This window comes from Gastrolobium bilobum, unplaced genomic scaffold, assembly GCF_033153095.1.
Source record: "Gastrolobium bilobum isolate Gb01-03AN ecotype WA unplaced genomic scaffold, APGP_CSIRO_Gbil_v1 utg31179, whole genome shotgun sequence".
In the NCBI taxonomy this organism is placed as follows: Eukaryota; Viridiplantae; Streptophyta; class Magnoliopsida; order Fabales; family Fabaceae; genus Gastrolobium; species Gastrolobium bilobum.
The window spans coordinates 60,051-79,203 of NW_026896052.1; the positions used below are offsets into that span (position 1 = coordinate 60,051).

Sequence of the window (19,153 nt, forward strand, 5' to 3'; positions counted from 1 at the left end):
GATCGGAGCTCTGATACCAATTGATATGGACCTTCAACCCAAATATAGATCAATAACAATAAACCAAGTGTTTTTGGCCTGAGTAATCAGGTTTTTCATATATTGATGAAATTCAAATGACAATTAAATGGACTATGACAATTAACTGAGACAATTTAACAATAAAAGTAACAATTACAAAATCTGGAAATGCTTAACAGTAAAGGATAATTCTAGAGGAATTCTAGAGCCCCTAGTCTCTCCCAAATCACCCTAAGATGCCCAAGTTCCAAATGCCCAAAGATCCCTCTCCTCACTTTCCTGCTGCCTTTTAACCATCTCCCCTCTCTCTTTGCCACCTCATCCTTTCTAACAGAATTGGAGCCTTCCAACAACCTCACCTCTTGAATATTCCCTTTATGAGCTGAGTCATCCTTCCCAAATAATTCCCTGTGGCAATTCTTAGGATAAATCATTAGTGGGGTCCTATCATACACCAAGGAGAAGTATATATGGTGAGGATGTATCCTCATGTTGACGATAGAGAGAACATGTAACAAAAGAAGTAGCCCTTTCTGAGTCAGTGCAATTTCGGCTCTCTTGATGGGATTTCAGTATTGAAATAAGCTAGGGAATGAAGCTTTTGTAGAGTAGTAAGAGACCTTAGTGTTTGAAGGGAAGAGTTTATTTGTCTCATATTTATAGTGAAATCCTAACGGGTGGCTAATGAGGTTGATTAGTTATCTTACTGGGGAAGGCTCTGCTAGCTGGACGTATCTTCAATGAGTTGTGATTTGCGACAAGATTCAGACAAAATAAGTTTCTAAACTAGGTTGATATCCTTTTATATATGGATTTGGGTGATCCTTGATTGAAGGAAAATGATATCACACATAGACACTGCCAAGAAGAGGGAGATCAAGTAGGGAAGGATCTTTATTCTATAATACACCCAAAAGCCAAGACCTATATGGCTTTTTGCTAATTTCATCAAAGAAGACCAAGGTATCTCAGCAATTCTCATCAAGTGTCCTTGTTTTGGAACTCTCCTTTGTTCAGAGCCTATTAGCAACATGATTTTTTTATTTCACAGCGCTTTGTGATAGTTTCTCTGGGTACTGGATTTTCTCTAATGATGCGTTACTCTTCTTTTCCTTTATAATAATATTTCCTCAGAATTCATTATTACAGTTTTTTCATTAGTGAAAACAATTTTCTTAAGTTGTTTACTTTGTTTTTGTCAGAATACCTTCATTATCTGTTATCTTCATTATTTATTTTGTTGTATAATTGAGGAATGGGTTTCCATTCCAGTATAGGTCTCCATGCTTTTCATTATTAGTGCTTGTACATTATTAGTGATTGTATTCATTATAAATACCATATAGCTTCAGAGAGTTCTCTAAGCAATTCCAATATTCCTTTCTTCAGTTTTTAAAGATTTCAGGGAACACAAAACAGAAAGCATAAATAAAGATGTTATACACCCTCTTTTTTCAACAAATAATATAGAAACTGTTCTTAGTTTTTATACAGTGAAAACAATCTTCTAAACATATTTTATTATTTTGTACTTCTTGAAAATGAAAAAAAGTTTTAGAAACAGTATGCAGACCCTGAATTTTTTCTTTTTTCTCTTCCTGTTTTCTGCTTTAATCTTCTGTTTAAATTATGCATGAAAGCTACAATTTGACAAAACAAGAGTAGGTTGGGCATCTAACTTCTTGTTCATATATTTTTTGGGTTATTATGTTATGTTTATAATAAGGGAAAGATGATTTGATTGTATTATTTGTTTGTGGGCAGGGAACCAACATGCTCTCACGGCTTCTTCATGTGCGTCACCCTAGAGCAAAACAAGCTGTCATCACAGCAATTGATTTACTAGGTTTGTAATAATCTTTTGAAAATCTTATTATTATTGATTCTTGAGGTTATCTTTCTTGTTGATTGTGCTGTTATTTTTGTCATTAAAACTTCTCTTATGTTTTTAGCTCATCACTTCATTGAAAATTTTATGTATAAATTAAAATGGATTGCTACAAAAACCCCTTTTAGAAAATGAACATCTGTGAAAGTTGTGATTATTTTGCTCTACATAGTTGTAGAACTCGTGCTATTCACAATTCGTAGCGAATGGTTCGATATGATTTGTGAGGGAAACGATACAAATCAGAGAACTAATAGCACGACGACCAAAACAGCTGGAGTCATGCGATATGGTTCTGAAATCATGAATCATGGTGTACTAATGATTCAGAATCCTCTGGGTGGTGCTGAGTTGAGAGGGTCGAGGATGATCCAATGTGATCCCAAGTCAAAAGGACACAGAATATTTTTTAAAGGGAAGATGGGCAATATGCACTGTTCTGCCTTGGTGTGTGAAAAGAAACCTATTTTATTCATCTTTTTCTGGTAATCTTCCCTTTGCTGTGTGTAAGAAAAAGAAAAGCAAAAGAACTGTTGGAATACCTAGAAAATATCGTAATATCTTAATTATATCTTAAAATAGTTTGGAGTACCATAGATAATCTCTTAGAAATAGTTCCCTTATATTTTGTAAAGAACTAATTCAACCTAAAAGCTTAAGCTGTTGGGTAAAGCTATATTAATGATTTTATATATTTCTAACACGCCCCCTCGCAAGAGAGTCCATTAGGCTTGAAAGATGGATAATGCATAGGCCCAGCCTACCTGTGTTAAGAAATTTCCCAAAGAAAATGGGAGACGGCGAGGATCGAACCCAGGACACAAGGCTTTGATACCATGTAAAGAACCAATTCAACCTCAAAGCTTAAGCTGTTGGGTGAGGCTATATTAATGATTTTATATATCTCTAATTGTAGAATATTCTAGATTATCATTTATCATTTATTGCTTTCTTACTATCTATTCCCTTATTTATTAGTGTCTCTTGTTATTGTAAATAAGTCTCTTAGTTTACTGTTGTTATTTATTAATATAGCTCTTTGTACTCAATATAAATAAGACCTATTGGGTCTCTCAATGAATCAAGAAAATTGTGTTATTCAGAAAAACACTTCTTCTTTTCTTCATGGTATCAAGAGCTGGTTATATTCCAGTCTCTTCCCCGTTCTAAATTTTTTTTTAAAGTCTTTTTCCTCTTCTCTTTCGTTTTTTGCCACTGCCAAGGCCAGAATCACTACCTAGACACCTCCAACCAAGAAACCAAGGCCACCATTAGATTCAGAACAAAATTCCGAGCCAGCCAACAAAAGACTCGTCGCCGGAAACCCCCCCACGCGCCGCCACCATCCTTCAGCTTCGTCGGCGCATGTGATCCACGCGCCACCCTCCCATCATTTTTTTCCGGCAAGTCATACCCCGTTCTGATCGTCTGCCTTCCCTTTTCCTGTTTTGAGGGTCAAAATCGTATTTGGAGTAACTTTTTTTTCTAGGTACTGTTGTTAGAAAGCCATGGACACTGACAATGTTGAAAATTCATCTGGAATTTCGTCCGGAACCTCACCCCTTCCCATTTCTTCGTCTTCTGGAGACAACCCAGCAATGCAGATCACCAATCACCGTTTAAAGGGTAGGAACTATGTGCAATGGTGTCAATCTGTTAAGTTGTTTATCCAGGCTAAAGGGAAGATGGGGTATCTGGACAAAAAAAGGTTCAACCAGCAGAACATGAACCTGGCTATGATGCTTGGGTGACTGAAAATGCTTTGGTCATGACATGGCTGACTAATTCTATGGAACCAGATATCAGTCAAACTTATTTATTCCTTGGCACGGCTCAAGAAATTTGGGAAGCTGTTAAAGAATACTACTCTGACCTGGGCAATGCCTCTCAGGCTTTTGAACTCAACACCAAGGTGAAAGATTTACGCCAAGGAGGGATGACTGTTACTGAAAACTTCCTTGCTCTAAAAACATTGTGGCAAGAGTTGAATCTTTATGATAAAGCATACCTTCAAGGTTTAGACGCTAATGCAATATTCAAAAATTATATAGAGAAAAGGCGTCTCTATGATTTTCTTACTGGCCTTAATTCTGATCTGGATGATGTTCGTGGAAGAATTTTGGGGCAAAATTCATTACCTTCTATTGCTACTGCCTTTTCTGAGGTACGAAGGGAGGAGCTTCGCCAAAAGCTGTTGGGTGAGGCTACATTAATGGTTTTATATATCTCAACACTAACATATTTCATGATTTTATTTCTTATTTTAGGAGTTTCCTATATAGTACAAATAAGGCTTATTAATTTGTCTTTTGTATGACGTCAATGTATAATATTATTCAGTTTTATTCTCCCTTTTCTTCCTCCCTCGATACCTATGTCTCTATCATTTCAATAGGAACAAACATTGGATTTTGGACTCGGTTACTTATGAGTTATGCTTATCTATTTATTAGCTTATATATGAGTTGCTACTTGCCAATAAATTTAGTTTATAACATGATTTTGTTTTGTGAGACTTGTGGTTAAGTTGTTTTGTGATCAATTCCTGGTTTAAAATTATTACATCAAGCATTTTTTTATGTATACCGAGGTTGTCAAAATTGCATGTTTACTCATAGGATCAGACGATCATAATGTGATCCTATGATCTTTGCACTGCCTTCCAATCCTGTGCACTTAAAGGATTGGAATCTGGGATAATTTTTGACCGTGACCAATGCTTCTCATTGAATGAGCAGTTTTATATCTCTATTGAAACATTGATGAATTTGTGTGATTGTCATTGTTCATATCATACTACCTATATAGTTTAGATTCTCGTAAGCTCTATGCCAGCTTTTGTTCCTTCCCTATAATTTCAAGCATGTCTTTATAGGATCTAACTTGTCGAAGCTAAGTTTTCATAAACATTTAGTTTCTAGTGATGATCTCCTATTGTAACACCCCCAATCTTCTAACAACTTTAAAATATTCTTATAATAGCAGAATTAGCCAAAATTCACATTTGATTATCTATTATGACCTCATAAATATTGTGGAAGCTAATCTAAAACCAATTTGGGGAAATGTTACCGCCGCACTTGTAACAGGGACAAGTGCAAGGCTAACTTTAACATACTCATACCAAAATATAATCAATGTAAATATTTAAAATTTCAAATATATATCCAGAGTATAAGTTAAATATGTCTTATACAGTTATTAAATCCTAAGCATAGAATTTAAAATTTTCAGGCCTAGCTTGAAATGTCTGAGACGTTATCCTCACTGCCTATTGCTATTCCTAACCTTCGAATCTCTGCTCCCTGAAGGATCATTGCAGCATACAAATAGTCAGCAAAAATGCTGGTAATCCTAATCAAAAACACAATAAAGATAATCATAACTCAATCAAGCATCATAATCAACTCAATCATCTATGAAGATATTTCATTAATGATAATCATAACTCAAATACTCATCGTAATCAACTCAAGCATCAATTCAAATATGCCATTTCCATTATTAATCTTATTCAGTTTCATTAAGTTCTTTTAGTGGGAAGAGAACCATGGTAGACTCGGGAGACCCTGTTGCCAGCCTACCTACGTGACCCGGGAGACTTTATTGCCAGCCACGTATAATCAAATTTGGCCATCAACAAAACATCAAATCCTAGTGTGCACTTCTCCCCCCAAAGTTGCTACTAGTACCCCGGGAGACCTTGTTGCCAGGTACCACTTTGGGAAGAACATCATTTTGCATCATATAACATTGAAGGCATAAAGCCCAAAGGTTGTGTTCATCACTTTCAAGAGGTACCATCCCAAAAGCTATCTTCCCACTATTATATTATCACAATCACACACAATTAGGGATATTCAATCTTGTCATAAACCACATATTTGGAAAATTCCTCAAAGAGTATCATAATTTCTACATCAATTACCCAAGAGTATCATGATTTCCACATCAATTATCCAAGAGTATCATAATTTTCACATCAATTATCCAATATCTCATCAAAGGTAAAAATTCATACCATACATAATCAATTATACAACATCTCATCATCACAGGTAAAATTCATACCACATATATCAATTATTCAACATCTCCACCTATTATCATTAAGGTATTAGGATTATATCCAAAAATAATTATATAATTAATCTTGTGATTTCCTAGAGGCTAAGATTCCCAACAAAATTCCCAACAATATTCATGTATAATTACCCTACGATTAACTAAGGGTTATGATTATATATAACAAATTCCATATAAAATTAAACTATAATACCCTAAGGATCAGGATTACATATTCATATAACAAATTTAATATATAGCTAACCTACGGATTGCCTAAAGATTGGGATTACATATAACAAACTTCATATAAAACTAACCTATGATGCTCTAACAATCAGGGTACACCCAACAAATTTCATATAAAAGTAACCTACAATCACCTAAAGATTAAGATTACCTATAATAGATTCCAAAATAAACTATCCTAGGATACCCTAAGGATTAGGATTACGTATAACCTATTCCAAATAAAAGGCGCTGAGAAGGACAAGGAGTGATCGCCGATGCAAAAGAGATGAGGCACGGACAAGAAACGGCTTTTGGCAGGCTTCCAGCGAGAGGGGTACATGAATGAATTAAATCAACACCCGAACGAGAGGGATGCAGAGGCTGTGCAGGTATAGGGCTATACAGTTGAGGATGACTTAAAGAAATTAATATGTATTACCTATGCTAACAAGATGCTTCTATTTTTCAGTAGCCCACTAATTCAGCCCAAGACCACATGTTTACGTCCCGTCCTAGTTCCTCATCGGGATTTTTTTCCCGTATTTTGAGCACCCATCCTCTCCAAGTTTTTTTTAGTATTGTTTGGCACCCAGCCTCTTTAGGGCTAAACAGATTAGATGAATTGCATATCCCACAACCTCACACTTTCAACTCACAAGATCAAAGTAGATGAATAAGTGTAAAATTACATACAGAGTAGCTCATGAAACACTCAGAGCTTTATACAAGCACCTGCTCTAAAATGTCTATGATGCAAAAAAGATGGAAAATCATGAAAATATCCCTAAAAAATGGATTGGAAAACTCAAAAAAAACAGTGGGTTCCTTTTTACCCAGCTATGATGGTTAAGCTGTAACGGCCCCATGCGGCAGCTCAATAGCAGTGTTATTTGCTGCTAGTATGTACTCTGCTTTGTACCTCTGATTCAGACTGTTCCTCTTTGAAAATCAAATAGCCATTGTAACAGATCTTTTAGAGTCAGCATATAACTACACTTTGACTTTGTTGGTCGGAAAGCATGCTCTTTTGACATCTTTGAGACTTTTAATCTTTTCTGTGAGATTCTTCTTTCTTCACAAGGGATGATGTGAATTTTCTCAAGTGTCCTGGCTTTGGACCTATTTGAGAGTCATCCATGTCAACATCAACATCACCTTTATCCCAAACTAGTTGGGGTCGGTGGCAGATGAACCCAAATAAAAAGTACGAAAAAAAATTGATGAAGAGAAAGGATAAAATAAAATTAAAAGAAATTTAAATATAAATAATACTAGAAATGAATACATAGCAATAAACAATTAAGAAGAAGAATAAAATAAAATAAAGTGAAAATAAGAGAGAAAAAAAGAAAGTAAAAGTAAAAATACATAAAAAAATTAAAGAAATTGAGAGATAACAGTAAAGAGAAAAAAAGAAAATAAATAAATAAATAACAAAAGTAAAATAGAGAGGGAAAAAAGTGAAATAAAAGAAAAGAAGAAAGGGAAAAAAAGGAGAGGTAAAGAAATAAATAAAGGAAGATATAGGGAAAAAAGACTAAAAAGGGACCATCTGGAATATAGAAAGAAAAACGGGTCTAACACTCCACAATACTAATAACTTTCCTGCAATCCATCCTGAGACACAGTGTCCGCCAATTTGTATCCCACTCCATTAAAAAGGAGTCATTCATGTACTTTCTCAAATTTTCAGGAAACTTTCTCAAGTCGTTCAATGTTCTTTCTCAAGTCATTGCAGCCTTCAATGATCTTTCTCATGAATATTTGTAAAGATCTGCTCATCAAGCTTAGAAGAAAACTTCAAAGAAACACAATAATTCACTTAAAGCCAAAGTAGAAAATATTTAGTTCAAAACGGCATTGGAGCTTACATCTTATCTATATTGTGCATCCTGCATACCAGATCTAAGTCTCTGTTTGGTTGTATTGTCATAGGCTGTCTATAATATTGAGTTCTCTCATAACCCTTAGTCTTTTCTTAATAGAAGAAATTTGGGTTGGCCATCAGATGAGAATAAGATATCTTGATCTGGATTGTCCAAAGTACATAGTATACTTTTGAGAGTATTGTTGATGGAAAAATCAAGGGTTTAGATTTTTATGAGATAGAAACACTCAGATAGAAAATCATAGATCTATGAGAATTCACTCTCTTGATATCCTCTTTAAGTTACCACTTTCTAAACCTAAACCCTGTCCAAGATATCCCTTTTTTTGTTTCCTGTAGAAACCAAGATATCCTTCTAACACTATCAAGTATCAACCCGTTAGCAGCTTCTATTCCTACTAAACCCATCCTCTGCTTGGGAGTTTCATGTTTTTGTGAGACCTGACTGATAGAAAAACTCTGGAGTTGGAAGCAGTTCTTGGTTTTCTTGCCTCTATTGGTCCCCCTTCTTTCCTGGATTGAAAGGTTTGGTCTGTAGGCTCCTCTAGACTTTTCTCTTGTAATCTTATTTCCATTTTCTCCCCCATTCTTCTGACAGGCACAGTTTTCTTCCTGCCAACTCGCATTGGAAATTCAATGGATGCCCCTTTGAAGGTGAAGTCTTTAATTTGGAGTAGAAGGCCTATATTTATGGGATAGGACTGTGTTTTTTACCTATTTTTGGTGCTCTGCTCATGGTTGTTTTAAATTACATTTATGATCTACACAGGGACTGGGTTTTATCCTCTTAGACATTTTAGCCTCTTTGGCTGTTTGTTTTCTTTTGGTTTTGAAGCTTTTTTGCTTACAAAAATATTGCTATTTATCTTTCACTTCAAGTTGTGTCTGTGAGTAATTTGGGTTGCTACTGTTTTTCTTCTCTTATGTAGTTTTAAAATTTAACAAAAGCTCTTGGGCAATCATGATAACTGTAGAATATTCTAGAGTTTCTTTTTAGAGTCTAGTCTCTTTGATTAGTGTGATGCCTCTTCGTTTGTTGTGTACTTTTATTTATTTTTATTTATTACTTCAACTCCTTAACTACCTTGTAATCTGTATATATACAACCCTTTGGGTGTCAATCAATATATGAAAAACATTTCTGTCTTATATTTCATCATGGTATCAAGAGCAGGTTATCCTGTGGTCATCTTGTAAACCTCTACGTCTATTTTTTCTTTTCACTGTTCGTCTTCTATAACCCAGATCTCATATCTGGACTGCTCCAATCACGAAACCAAGGCCACCACTGGACTCAGAAGCCATTTCCGAGTCGACCCACGTCAGCCCCGTCGCCGGAAAGTCAGCCACGCGCCGCCACAGCAGAGCAGCCTCTCCGGCGCGTGTGAGCCACGCGCCGCCCTGCCGGTCTCCGTTTGACACGCGGCTTTCACAGAACAGCTCGCCTGGCCTCCCTCTTCCTGTTCTGAGGGTTTAAATCACGATTGGAGCACTTTTTTTTGCTGGGTCTTGTTGTTTCCTCTTCGTCAAGCTCGTGAAGCTTTGTTCTGAACGTTTTTTTTACAATGGAAGATGAAAGTAATGAGGCTGAGAATAAGCATTATGACAAATCACCCGGTGGAGTTTCCGGTGTCTCTCCTCCTCCCTATTTTTCGTCTTCCGGAGACAACCCAGCTATACAGATTACAAACCACCGTTTAAACGGTAAGAATTATGTGCAATGGCATCAATCTGTCAAGCTGTTTATCCAAGCAAAAGGGAAAATGGGGTATCTTGATGGAAAAAAGGAAAAACCCGAAGCTGATGAACCTGATTATGATAAATGGATGACTGAAAATGCCTTGGTCATGACCTGGTTAACTAACTCCATGGATCCTGATATCAGTCAAACTTATTTGTTTCTTGATACGGCTCAGGAAATTTGGGATGCCGTTAAAGAATATTATTCTGACCTGGGCAATGCTTCTCAGGCTTTTGAACTCAACACCAAGGTAAGAGAGTTACATCAAGAGGGGATGTCTGTCACTGAATACTTTCTTGCTTTAAAAACTCTGTGGCAGGAGTTGGATCTTTATGATGCAGCAGATCTTCAAGGTTTAGAAGCTAATGCAAGGTTTAAGAGTTACTTAGAGAAAAGACGTCTCTATGATTTTCTTGCTGGCCTTAATCGTGAGCTTGATGATGTTCGTGGTAGGATATTGGGTCAGAACCCATTACCTTCCATTGCAGCTGCTTTTTCTATGGTACGACGGGAGGAACTTCGCCGAAAGGTAATGTTGGGAGACAAGAACTCTAAATCCTCCGATGTATCTGCCTTAGTTGCAAAACATAATCCTCGTCCCCCTGGTGATACAAAACGTTCTGACCGATGGTGTTCTCATTGCAATAAGAGTGGTCACACTCGCGAAAAATGTTGGGAAATTCATGGAAAACCACCAAACTGGAAAACAAAGGGGCTGAACAAGAGTCGTGCTTATCAAATCTCTTCTGATGATAAGGGTGAGGAGTCTCGTGCCTCTCCAAATTCCGATGGTGTATTCATCCCTAAAGCTCAGTATGAGCAATTTCAGAAGGTGATGTCTCAATCTGCTGAGGCAACTAGCCATGTTGCTCAACAAGGTATGGCATTCCATGTTGATCGTAGTAGTCGTTGGATTCTTGATTCTGGAGCTTCTGATCATATGACAGGTAATGCAACCTTGTTCTGTTCTTATACCCCTTATTATCACCAGTCACGGATAAGGACTACTGATGGTAGTTTCTCTAATATTGCGGGAAAGGGATCCATTAAGCTCTCTGAACATATTACTCTGAATTTTGTCCTTCATGTCCCTTCTCGTACTTGTAACCTTATTTCTATTAGTAAACTTTCCTCTGAATTGCATTGTGTTGCTAAATTCTCTGCCAAAACCTGTGTTTTTCAGGAACAGGATTCGGGGCTGATGATTGGCAGTGCTAGAGAGGAAGAAGGGCTTTACTATTTTGAAGAAGATTCTCATGAAAAGAGATTTTTTGCAATCACTCTTTATGTTTATCAGATGATTGTAATATTGTTTTGTTGTGGCATCGTCGTTTAGGACACCCAAATTTCTTTTATCTTCAAAAGTTGTTTCCAAACTTATTTATCAATAAAAAACCAAGTTCCTTTTGTGTGATGATTGTCAATTTGCAAAACACTCTCGTGTTTCTTATTCCCCCAGAGATTATCATGTTTCGTCTCCATTTACATTGATTCATAGTGATATTTGGGGACCAGCTCGTGAAAAAAATATATCTGGAGCTCGTTGGTTTATTACCTTCATTGATGATCATTCCAGAGTATGCTGGGTATATCTTCTAAAGGATAAGTCTGAAGCTGCAGCCACTTTTAAAAACTTTCATGCTATGGTACAAACTCAATTCCAGACTTCTATCCAAATCCTGCGAACTGACAACGGTACTAAATATTTCAATTCTGTTCTTGGTGATTACCTAACCAAGCAAGGTATTATCCATCAAAGTTCTTGTCCTAACACCCCTCAACAAAATGGGGTGGCTGAAAGAAAAAATAGACATCTCATTGAAGTTGCTAGAGCCCTCTTGTTTACAATGCATGTCCCTAAATACCTATGGGGGGAGGCTGTCTTGACTGCCTCATATCTCATCAATCGAATGCCCTCTCGTGTCCTGAATTTTCATTCTCCCATATCTTGCCTTACCCGCTCTTTTTCCTCCTTTCGGGCTCTATCTTACCTTCCTCCAAAATTGTTTGGCTGTGTAGTTTTTGTTCATATTCCTCCACATCAAAGGTCCAAACTTGATCCTAAGTCTGTTAAATGTGTCTTCATAGGATATCCTCCTAATCAAAAAGGTTACAAGTGCTACTCACCTTCTCTTCGAAAGGTCTTTGTTTCTATGGATGTTACTTTTTATGAAACACAATCATTTTTTCCCTCGACTTCTCTTCAGGGGGAGTCTATTGGTGTAAATGAAGATATGTCTTGGATTCCAAATAATTCTACTGTCTTACCTTTACCCTTGGAAACATCTGAAACATCTGTTGTTCCTCTACCTTTGGAGACAGGGGGAGTTAATGTACAGGAGACAAGGACAGCAACTGTACCAGAGACTGGAGATCCTCCCGGTAAATGGGGAAAATTCTACAGCAGGCGTAAATCTCCTCAAGATCCTCTAGACTGCCAGGATTCTGACCCGAGTCCTTGTTCCAGCAATCCACTTGAGAACACTGGTACAGCTAACCTAGATATGCCTATTGCCCTTCGAAAAGGTACTAGATCTTGCACTGCTCATCCTATTTCTCATCACATTTCATATGAAAAGTTATCTCCAGGTTTTCGTGCTTTCAACACTATTTTAGACGGTACAAAAATACCAAAGAATATCCAAGAGGCACTTAATGACCCTAAATGGAGGGATGCAGTCTTTGAAGAAATGGATGCACTCAGAAAAAATGGAACTTGGGAGTCCGTGGCACTTCCCAAAGGAAAGAAAACTGTAGGTTGCAAATGGGTGTTCACAATAAAATTTAATGCAGATAACAGCATCAACAAATATAAGGCCAGATTGGTTGCCAAAGGATTTACTCAGACTTATGGGATAGACTATCAGGAGACGTTTGCTCCCGTTGCCAAACTTAACTCTATTCGAGTCCTACTGTCACTTGCTGCCAACCTTGATTGGCCCTTGCATCAATTGGACGTAAAGAATGCCTTCTTAAATGGGGACTTACATGAGGAAGTTTACATGGATCCACCACCTGGTTTTGAGGAGGGAGATGGTTCTGTATGCATGTTGAAGAAGTCTCTTTATGGACTTAAACAATCCCCTAGAGAGTGGTTTGACAAGTTTACTCGTACTGTTAAAGGAAGAGGATTTATCCAAGCTCAGACTGATCACACTTTATTTTTTAAACACTCTGATAGTGGTAAAATTGCTATCCTCATTGTTTATGTTGATGACATAATTGTCACAGGTGATGACTGGGAGGAAATAAAATCTTTAAAGGGGGGTTTAGCTAATCAGTTTGAACTGAAGGACCTTGGATCACTCAAATATTTCCTTGGAATGGAAGTTGCTCCTAGCAAGACAGGAATCTTCTTATCTCAGAAGAAATATATCCTAGACCTGCTACAAGAAACAGGTATGCTTGGGTGCAAGCCTGCAGAAACTCCAGTTGAACCCAATATTAAATTGGGAATTGAAGATGGAGAAGATGTTGACAGGGAGCTGTACCAAAGGTTGGTAGGAAAGCTGATCTACTTATCTCACACTCGGCCTGATATTGCATTTGCAGTTAGCATGGTTAGCCAATTCATGCATTCTCCTAAGGAAAAACACCTTAGTGCGGTTTATAGAATCCTCAAGTACCTCAAAAACACCCCTGGTCGGGGAATGCTCTTTAAAAGAGGACACAAGAGGATGATAGAAATCTATACAGATGCTGATTGGGCTGGCTCTGCAATGGACCGAAGATCCACTTCAGGATATTGTACCTATGTCTGGGGAAATCTTGTGACCTGGAGAAGTAAGAAACAAACTGTTGTTGCCAGAAGCAGTGCAGAAGCAGAATTTCGGGCATTAGCCCATGGCATTTGTGAAGGAATCTGGTTAAGAAGACTCCTTGAAGAATTAAAGATATCTTATTCTCTACCTGTCAGACTCTATTGTGATAATAATGCTGCTGTCAGTATTGCTCAAAATCCTGTTCATCATGATAGAACCAAACATGTGGAGGTTGATCGTCACTTTATCAAAGAAAAATTGGAGGAGGGTAGTGTTTGTTTGTCATATATACCTACCAAGGAGCAAACAGCCGACATTCTCACCAAAGGGTTACACAAACCCATCTTTGAGGATTTAATTTGCAAGTTGGGGATGATCAATATATATCTCCCAACTTGAGGGGGAGTGTAGAATATTCTAGAGTTTCTTTTTAGAGTCTAGTCTCTTTGATTAGTGTGATGCCTTTTCGTTTGTTGTGTACTTTTATTTATTTTTATTTATTACTTCAACTCCTTAACTACCTTGTAATCTGTATATATAGAACCCTTTGGGTGTCAATCAATATATGAAGAACATTTCTGTCTTATATTTCATCAATAACAATTGCAGCATCTTAATGCTCTCTTCTTGAGTGTTAGAAGCTGATTTCCAGTTTGCTTCACCTCTTGTTGAGAGTAACCAAACCTTCATCAAATTTCAGTTTGACAAATATACGTGATGGCTAATAATATTGTCCTGATAATTGTGTTCATGATGTGATTCTGGTAATGCAGGTAATGCTGTCATTAATGCTGCTGAAAGTGGTGCACCATTTCCATTGAAAAAAAGGGATGAGTTGCTTGATTATATTTTAACTTTAATGGGGCGAGATGACAATGATGGCTTTGTTGATTACAATGAACTTTTGCGTACTCAGGTATATAAAATGAAGTTGAATGAGTCATGCTTAAGGTGAAGTCACTAGTGAATTTGATCTGAGAAAATTTGAGTTTGTTAATGTGTTTTATTTTATTTAGGCCCTTGCTATAAGTGCCTGCACTACGTTGGTATCTGTGGAGCCAAAACTAACTGTTGAAACTAGAAACCATGTAATGAAGGTATGGGCTTTCATTTGATTTTATGAATGTATAATTCGCAATTTTTCAGCCATCTGAGTTTATCGATGAATCGGACAGGCCACATTGGGGTTCTTTGCAATACCAAATGATCCAATTGGTGTTGTCAATCCCCTTATAGACAACCTGATCACTCTTTTATGTGCAATTCTTCTCACAAGGTAATTTAAGTAAAAAGCTTCATATTATTCTGCTTAAGTTTCTGACTTTTTTTATGTTACCTATCCTTTTGAATACTTTTTTAACTTCATTTGTTGTTTTCTTATCTGTGCCCTCATTTTATTTTCATTGCTCCTTTCAAATTAATTTTTTTTTTAATCCAGAAAAAATTCATTTCTTGCTCTTTTCTCATATCTGTTTTAATTGCATCCTGGGATATCACATTGGTAATTTATTGTTGGTGCTGCATCTTACACTTAAGAAACATAATATCTCTTTCTTCATCTCTCTCACTCAATTGATCCATTAAAAAGTTATAGGACTTTTGTATGATATCATCCTGTGTTTGTAAAGGTGTTTTTTTACTTGTACTAATTAGTAAAAACTTAATATTTAGTGGAGAGGATGGAAGAAGTCGAGCTGAGCTGCTACTGCTTATCTTGAGGCAAATTGATCAATTTGTCTCTTCCTCTCTTGAGTATCAGAGGAAAAGAGGTTGTCTTGCAGTCCATGAGATGCTTCTCAAGTTTCAGATGGTTTGTGTAAGAGGGCATTGTGCCCTAGGCTGCCGCGGGAGTTGTGCTCATAACAAGAAAATTGACCGTACTCTATATGGGAATTTTTCAAAGCTTCCATGTAAATATGTTCCATTACATGACTTTGATTTGTTAGTCTTTTATATATTCTAAAGTATATTTAATTTATTTACAAAAAAAAAAAAAAAGTATATTTAATTGTTTTTTTTAACTGCCAGCTGCATTTGTATTGCCAAGTCGCGAAGCTTTGTGCTTGGGAGATAGGGTAATAATGTATCTTCCACGTTGTGCAGACACAAATTCTGATGTCAGAAAAATATCAGCGCAAGTAAGGACCTCAGATGTCTTGTCTCTGTTATGTAAAAAAGCACAATCTCTCCTTAAATACTTGTATAGTTTCTTAAATATTATATGGTCTATAAAATGCATGCTCTCTAGTCTTAGCTTCTATAAAGAGGACATTGCTTTCTTGTTCTTGAACAACCCAATTAATTGTTTTATTGTACAGATTTGAATAACCCAATTAATTATTTTGTTGTGCAGATGCTTGATCAACTCTTCAGCATCTCTCTTTCACTTCCAAGACCTGCAGGTTCATCTATGTCTGCTGAAGATATAGAATTGTCATATGGTGCTTTGTCATCTCTTGAGGATGTTATAGCCATATTGAGGAATGTAAGTTCATTGACCACCTTGTTTATTACCTTTCTTGTCCATCTTCTTTTTCCGTTTTTCTTGCATTTTATAGTTGCAGAAGAGAAAAAATTGAGACCACAGATTTTCTTGTTTTTCATGTATGTTTATACAGGATACCTCAATTGATCCTTCAGAAGTTTTCAACAGGATTGTTTCCTCCCTCTGCATTCTGTTGACAAAGGATGAGGCAATTGTTTTTTATTTTCCATGTGCGTGTATGTGTGTGCGTGCATGTGTTTAAGTCATAATTAACAAGCCTGTTGATGTACTTCTCTTACAGCTGGTAGCTACACTGCATGGTTGCTCAGTAGCTATATGTGATAAGATCAAGCAGTCATCTGAAGGGGCTATTCAAGCTGTTGTTGAGTTTGTTACAAAGAGAGCGAGTGAACTGACGGAGATTGATATCTCAAGGTTTAAAGCATAGTTTGTATACCAATGTTATGCTACCCGAGAAACCACCTTTGGTCGTATTTTCTTTTGCCCTGGTAAACTTTAAGCATTAGTTATGGTGACACATAATGTATACGTTTACAGGACAGCACAATCATTGATCTCTGCCACTGTGCATGCAACTGATAAGCATTTGCGTGTGGAGACTCTTGGTGCTGTATCCTTTTTCCTTTAAATTTTTAATCTAATACCTGTAAGTTTCAAAAGGTGTATATTTCGTTGACCGTCTTTCGTCATTATTTTTTTTGACTTGTTGGAACCAACGCTGTTGTTTATATTATCTGAAATTCCCCCCTCCCCCCTCCCGCATCTCCCCTCTCTCTCTCTCTCTCTTAGTATGATGGTTTCAAGATGTTAGCCTCTGGTATATTCATCCTTTACTAGCTAAAAAGATTTCTTCTTTGGCTGAAAACACTAGTCCAAAATCTGTTTTTGATGAAGTCTTGGCTACTGCTGGAAGGGATACAGTCACGAAGGATATATCTAGGCTACGTGGTGGATGGCCAATGCAGGATGCATTCTATGTAAGTCTGTCATCATTTTCCCTTAGCAACAACATTTTTACTCCACTCTTATATAGTGTTCCCCTTGTTCGATTTACAATTTTTTTGCTCATAGCTGTGATAATTTAGTGTAAAGAACCAATTCAACCCAAAAGCTTAAGCTATTGGGTGAGGCTACATTAATGGTTTTATATATTTCAACATGCCCCCTCACACGAGAGCCCACTGGGCTTGAAGGGTGGACAATGCACAGACCCACTTACCTGTGCGAAGAAAGAAATTCCACTAAAAAGAAAGTGGGGGGCGGTGAGGATCGAACCCGGTACACCGAAGCTCCGATACCATGTAAAGAACCAATTCAACCCAAAAGCTTAAGCTATTGGGTGAGGCTACATTAATGATTTTATATATTTCAATATTTAGTCATTTTTTTAGGGTTCTGTGTGATAATTTCACATGAATCTCTATGTTAGCCATGCAAAGGCAATTTCTAATTATTTTAATTGCAGTTGTCAGGATCTTGTTGAGGATTATTTGTTTATGAGACTTAATAACAAAAGGAATTTGGCTGTTTTAGTCTGTTTGTTTCGCGGTAAATTAGGGGTATTTATTTAAAATAATTGGGAGTGTTTATGAATTTGGATTCATGCTTTGGGAACAAGCCTATGATGATAGGGTGCCACGAGAAGTCTCGGAGGCTTTAGAGAAGAAATGAGTTTGTGTTACATTACATATATTCAACCTGAAGGATATCTATGATGGCCAAAAGTCTAGTGTGCAAACTATTGAGTGGTAACTAGGAAGAGTTTCCTATAAAAATATGTTTGCACCATGGGTTGACAATGAGTTCATACCTTTGTTACCTTATTATTAGACGTATTTAATGGGCATATCCAAGAGCCAATGCATCCATCCATGCTTTTTGCAGATGATATGCTTCTAGTTTGGGTTGAGAGAATGAGTAAATTCTAAGTGAATAAGAGAAGTAAACTGGAGAGCTGGAGAGAGGCTTTTGAATTAAAATATTTTCAGTTAAGTAGGAGTAAAGTGGAGTATATGGAATGCAAGTTAAATAAGGCACAGGTTAATAATATTTTGAAGGTGAAAATTAGGGATCAGATCATATCACAAGAATGCATCGTTTAGGTATATTGAATCCATTTTACAAAGTGATGAAGAGATTCATGGGGTCATGTGAATAAGAGAAGTGGATCGAATGGAGGATATTCTGATTAAACTGTGTATAGGAAGACATAAGAAAACAATAGAAGAATCCATTAAAGAAGACTTTTCTATATAAATGGTTTTATTGAAAATTTAGGCTCTGATAGAACCCAACAGGGTCAATTGAGCCATGTAGCCGAAGCAACATAGTGGGATAAATCTTTGTTGTTGTTGCTTAGTATAGAAAGTTTGAATGATGGAACCAGTTTTTCCATTAAAACTAAAAGAAAAAAACGTACAATAAATAGACACCAGAAATATTCCAGTGCAACAAATCCCTATAATCAGGGAAAGAGATAAAACTAGAAAACTGAATCCTATTTTAACTAAACAGGAAAAATATCAGAAACAAACTAATCCTAGGAATTTAAATAACAAATAACGAAACAAACTCCTAAGATTAAGGAGGAAAAATAAAACATTCTAGATGCTGAAAACTAGGGATTGCAACACTCCCCCTCAAGCTGGGTGGTAGATGTCCAGCATTCCCAGCTTGGAAATTAGTCCTTCAAATTTAATTCTTGATAAAGACTTGGTTAAGATATCAGCAATCTGGGACCCTGTGGAAATGTGACTTAGATCAATAATATTTGCATCAATTTTTTCCTTGATGAAATTTCTATCAAGTTCAACATGCTTGGTACGGTCATGATGGATTGGATTATTGACAATTCCAATGGTGGCCATGTTATCACAGAAAATCTTCATAGGATCCTTGTATTCGAGGTGTAGCTCCTTTAGGACTCTTAAAATCCACATTCCCTCACAAGTGCCTAAGGACAATGCCCTGTATTCGGCTTCAGCACTGCTTCTGGCTACCACAGACTGTTTTTTACTCCTCCAAGTGACCAAATTTCCCCACACATATGAGC

At 36.8% G+C, this 19,153-nt stretch overlaps 1 protein-coding gene across 4 annotated transcripts in view; it reads left to right on the forward strand.

The window, feature by feature from the left end:
- LOC133297463 (protein SHOOT GRAVITROPISM 6) overlaps positions 1-19,153 on the forward strand; it is a 79,870-nt gene that overhangs the window by 37,300 nt on the left and 23,417 nt on the right. For all 4 annotated transcript variants that reach the window (XM_061496608.1, XM_061496609.1, XM_061496610.1 and 1 more), the window contains 11 exons: positions 1,786-1,867; positions 14,369-14,511; positions 14,612-14,692; positions 14,771-14,871; positions 15,267-15,505; positions 15,624-15,733; positions 15,949-16,080; positions 16,214-16,288; positions 16,382-16,515; positions 16,639-16,711; positions 16,947-17,078. In XM_061496608.1, coding sequence (XP_061352592.1) covers positions 1,786-1,867; positions 14,369-14,511; positions 14,612-14,692; positions 14,771-14,871; positions 15,267-15,505; positions 15,624-15,733; positions 15,949-16,080; positions 16,214-16,288; positions 16,382-16,515; positions 16,639-16,711; positions 16,947-17,078 — 1,302 coding nt within the window. The remainder of the gene's footprint in view (positions 1-1,785; positions 1,868-14,368; positions 14,512-14,611; positions 14,693-14,770; positions 14,872-15,266; positions 15,506-15,623; positions 15,734-15,948; positions 16,081-16,213; positions 16,289-16,381; positions 16,516-16,638; positions 16,712-16,946; positions 17,079-19,153) is intronic.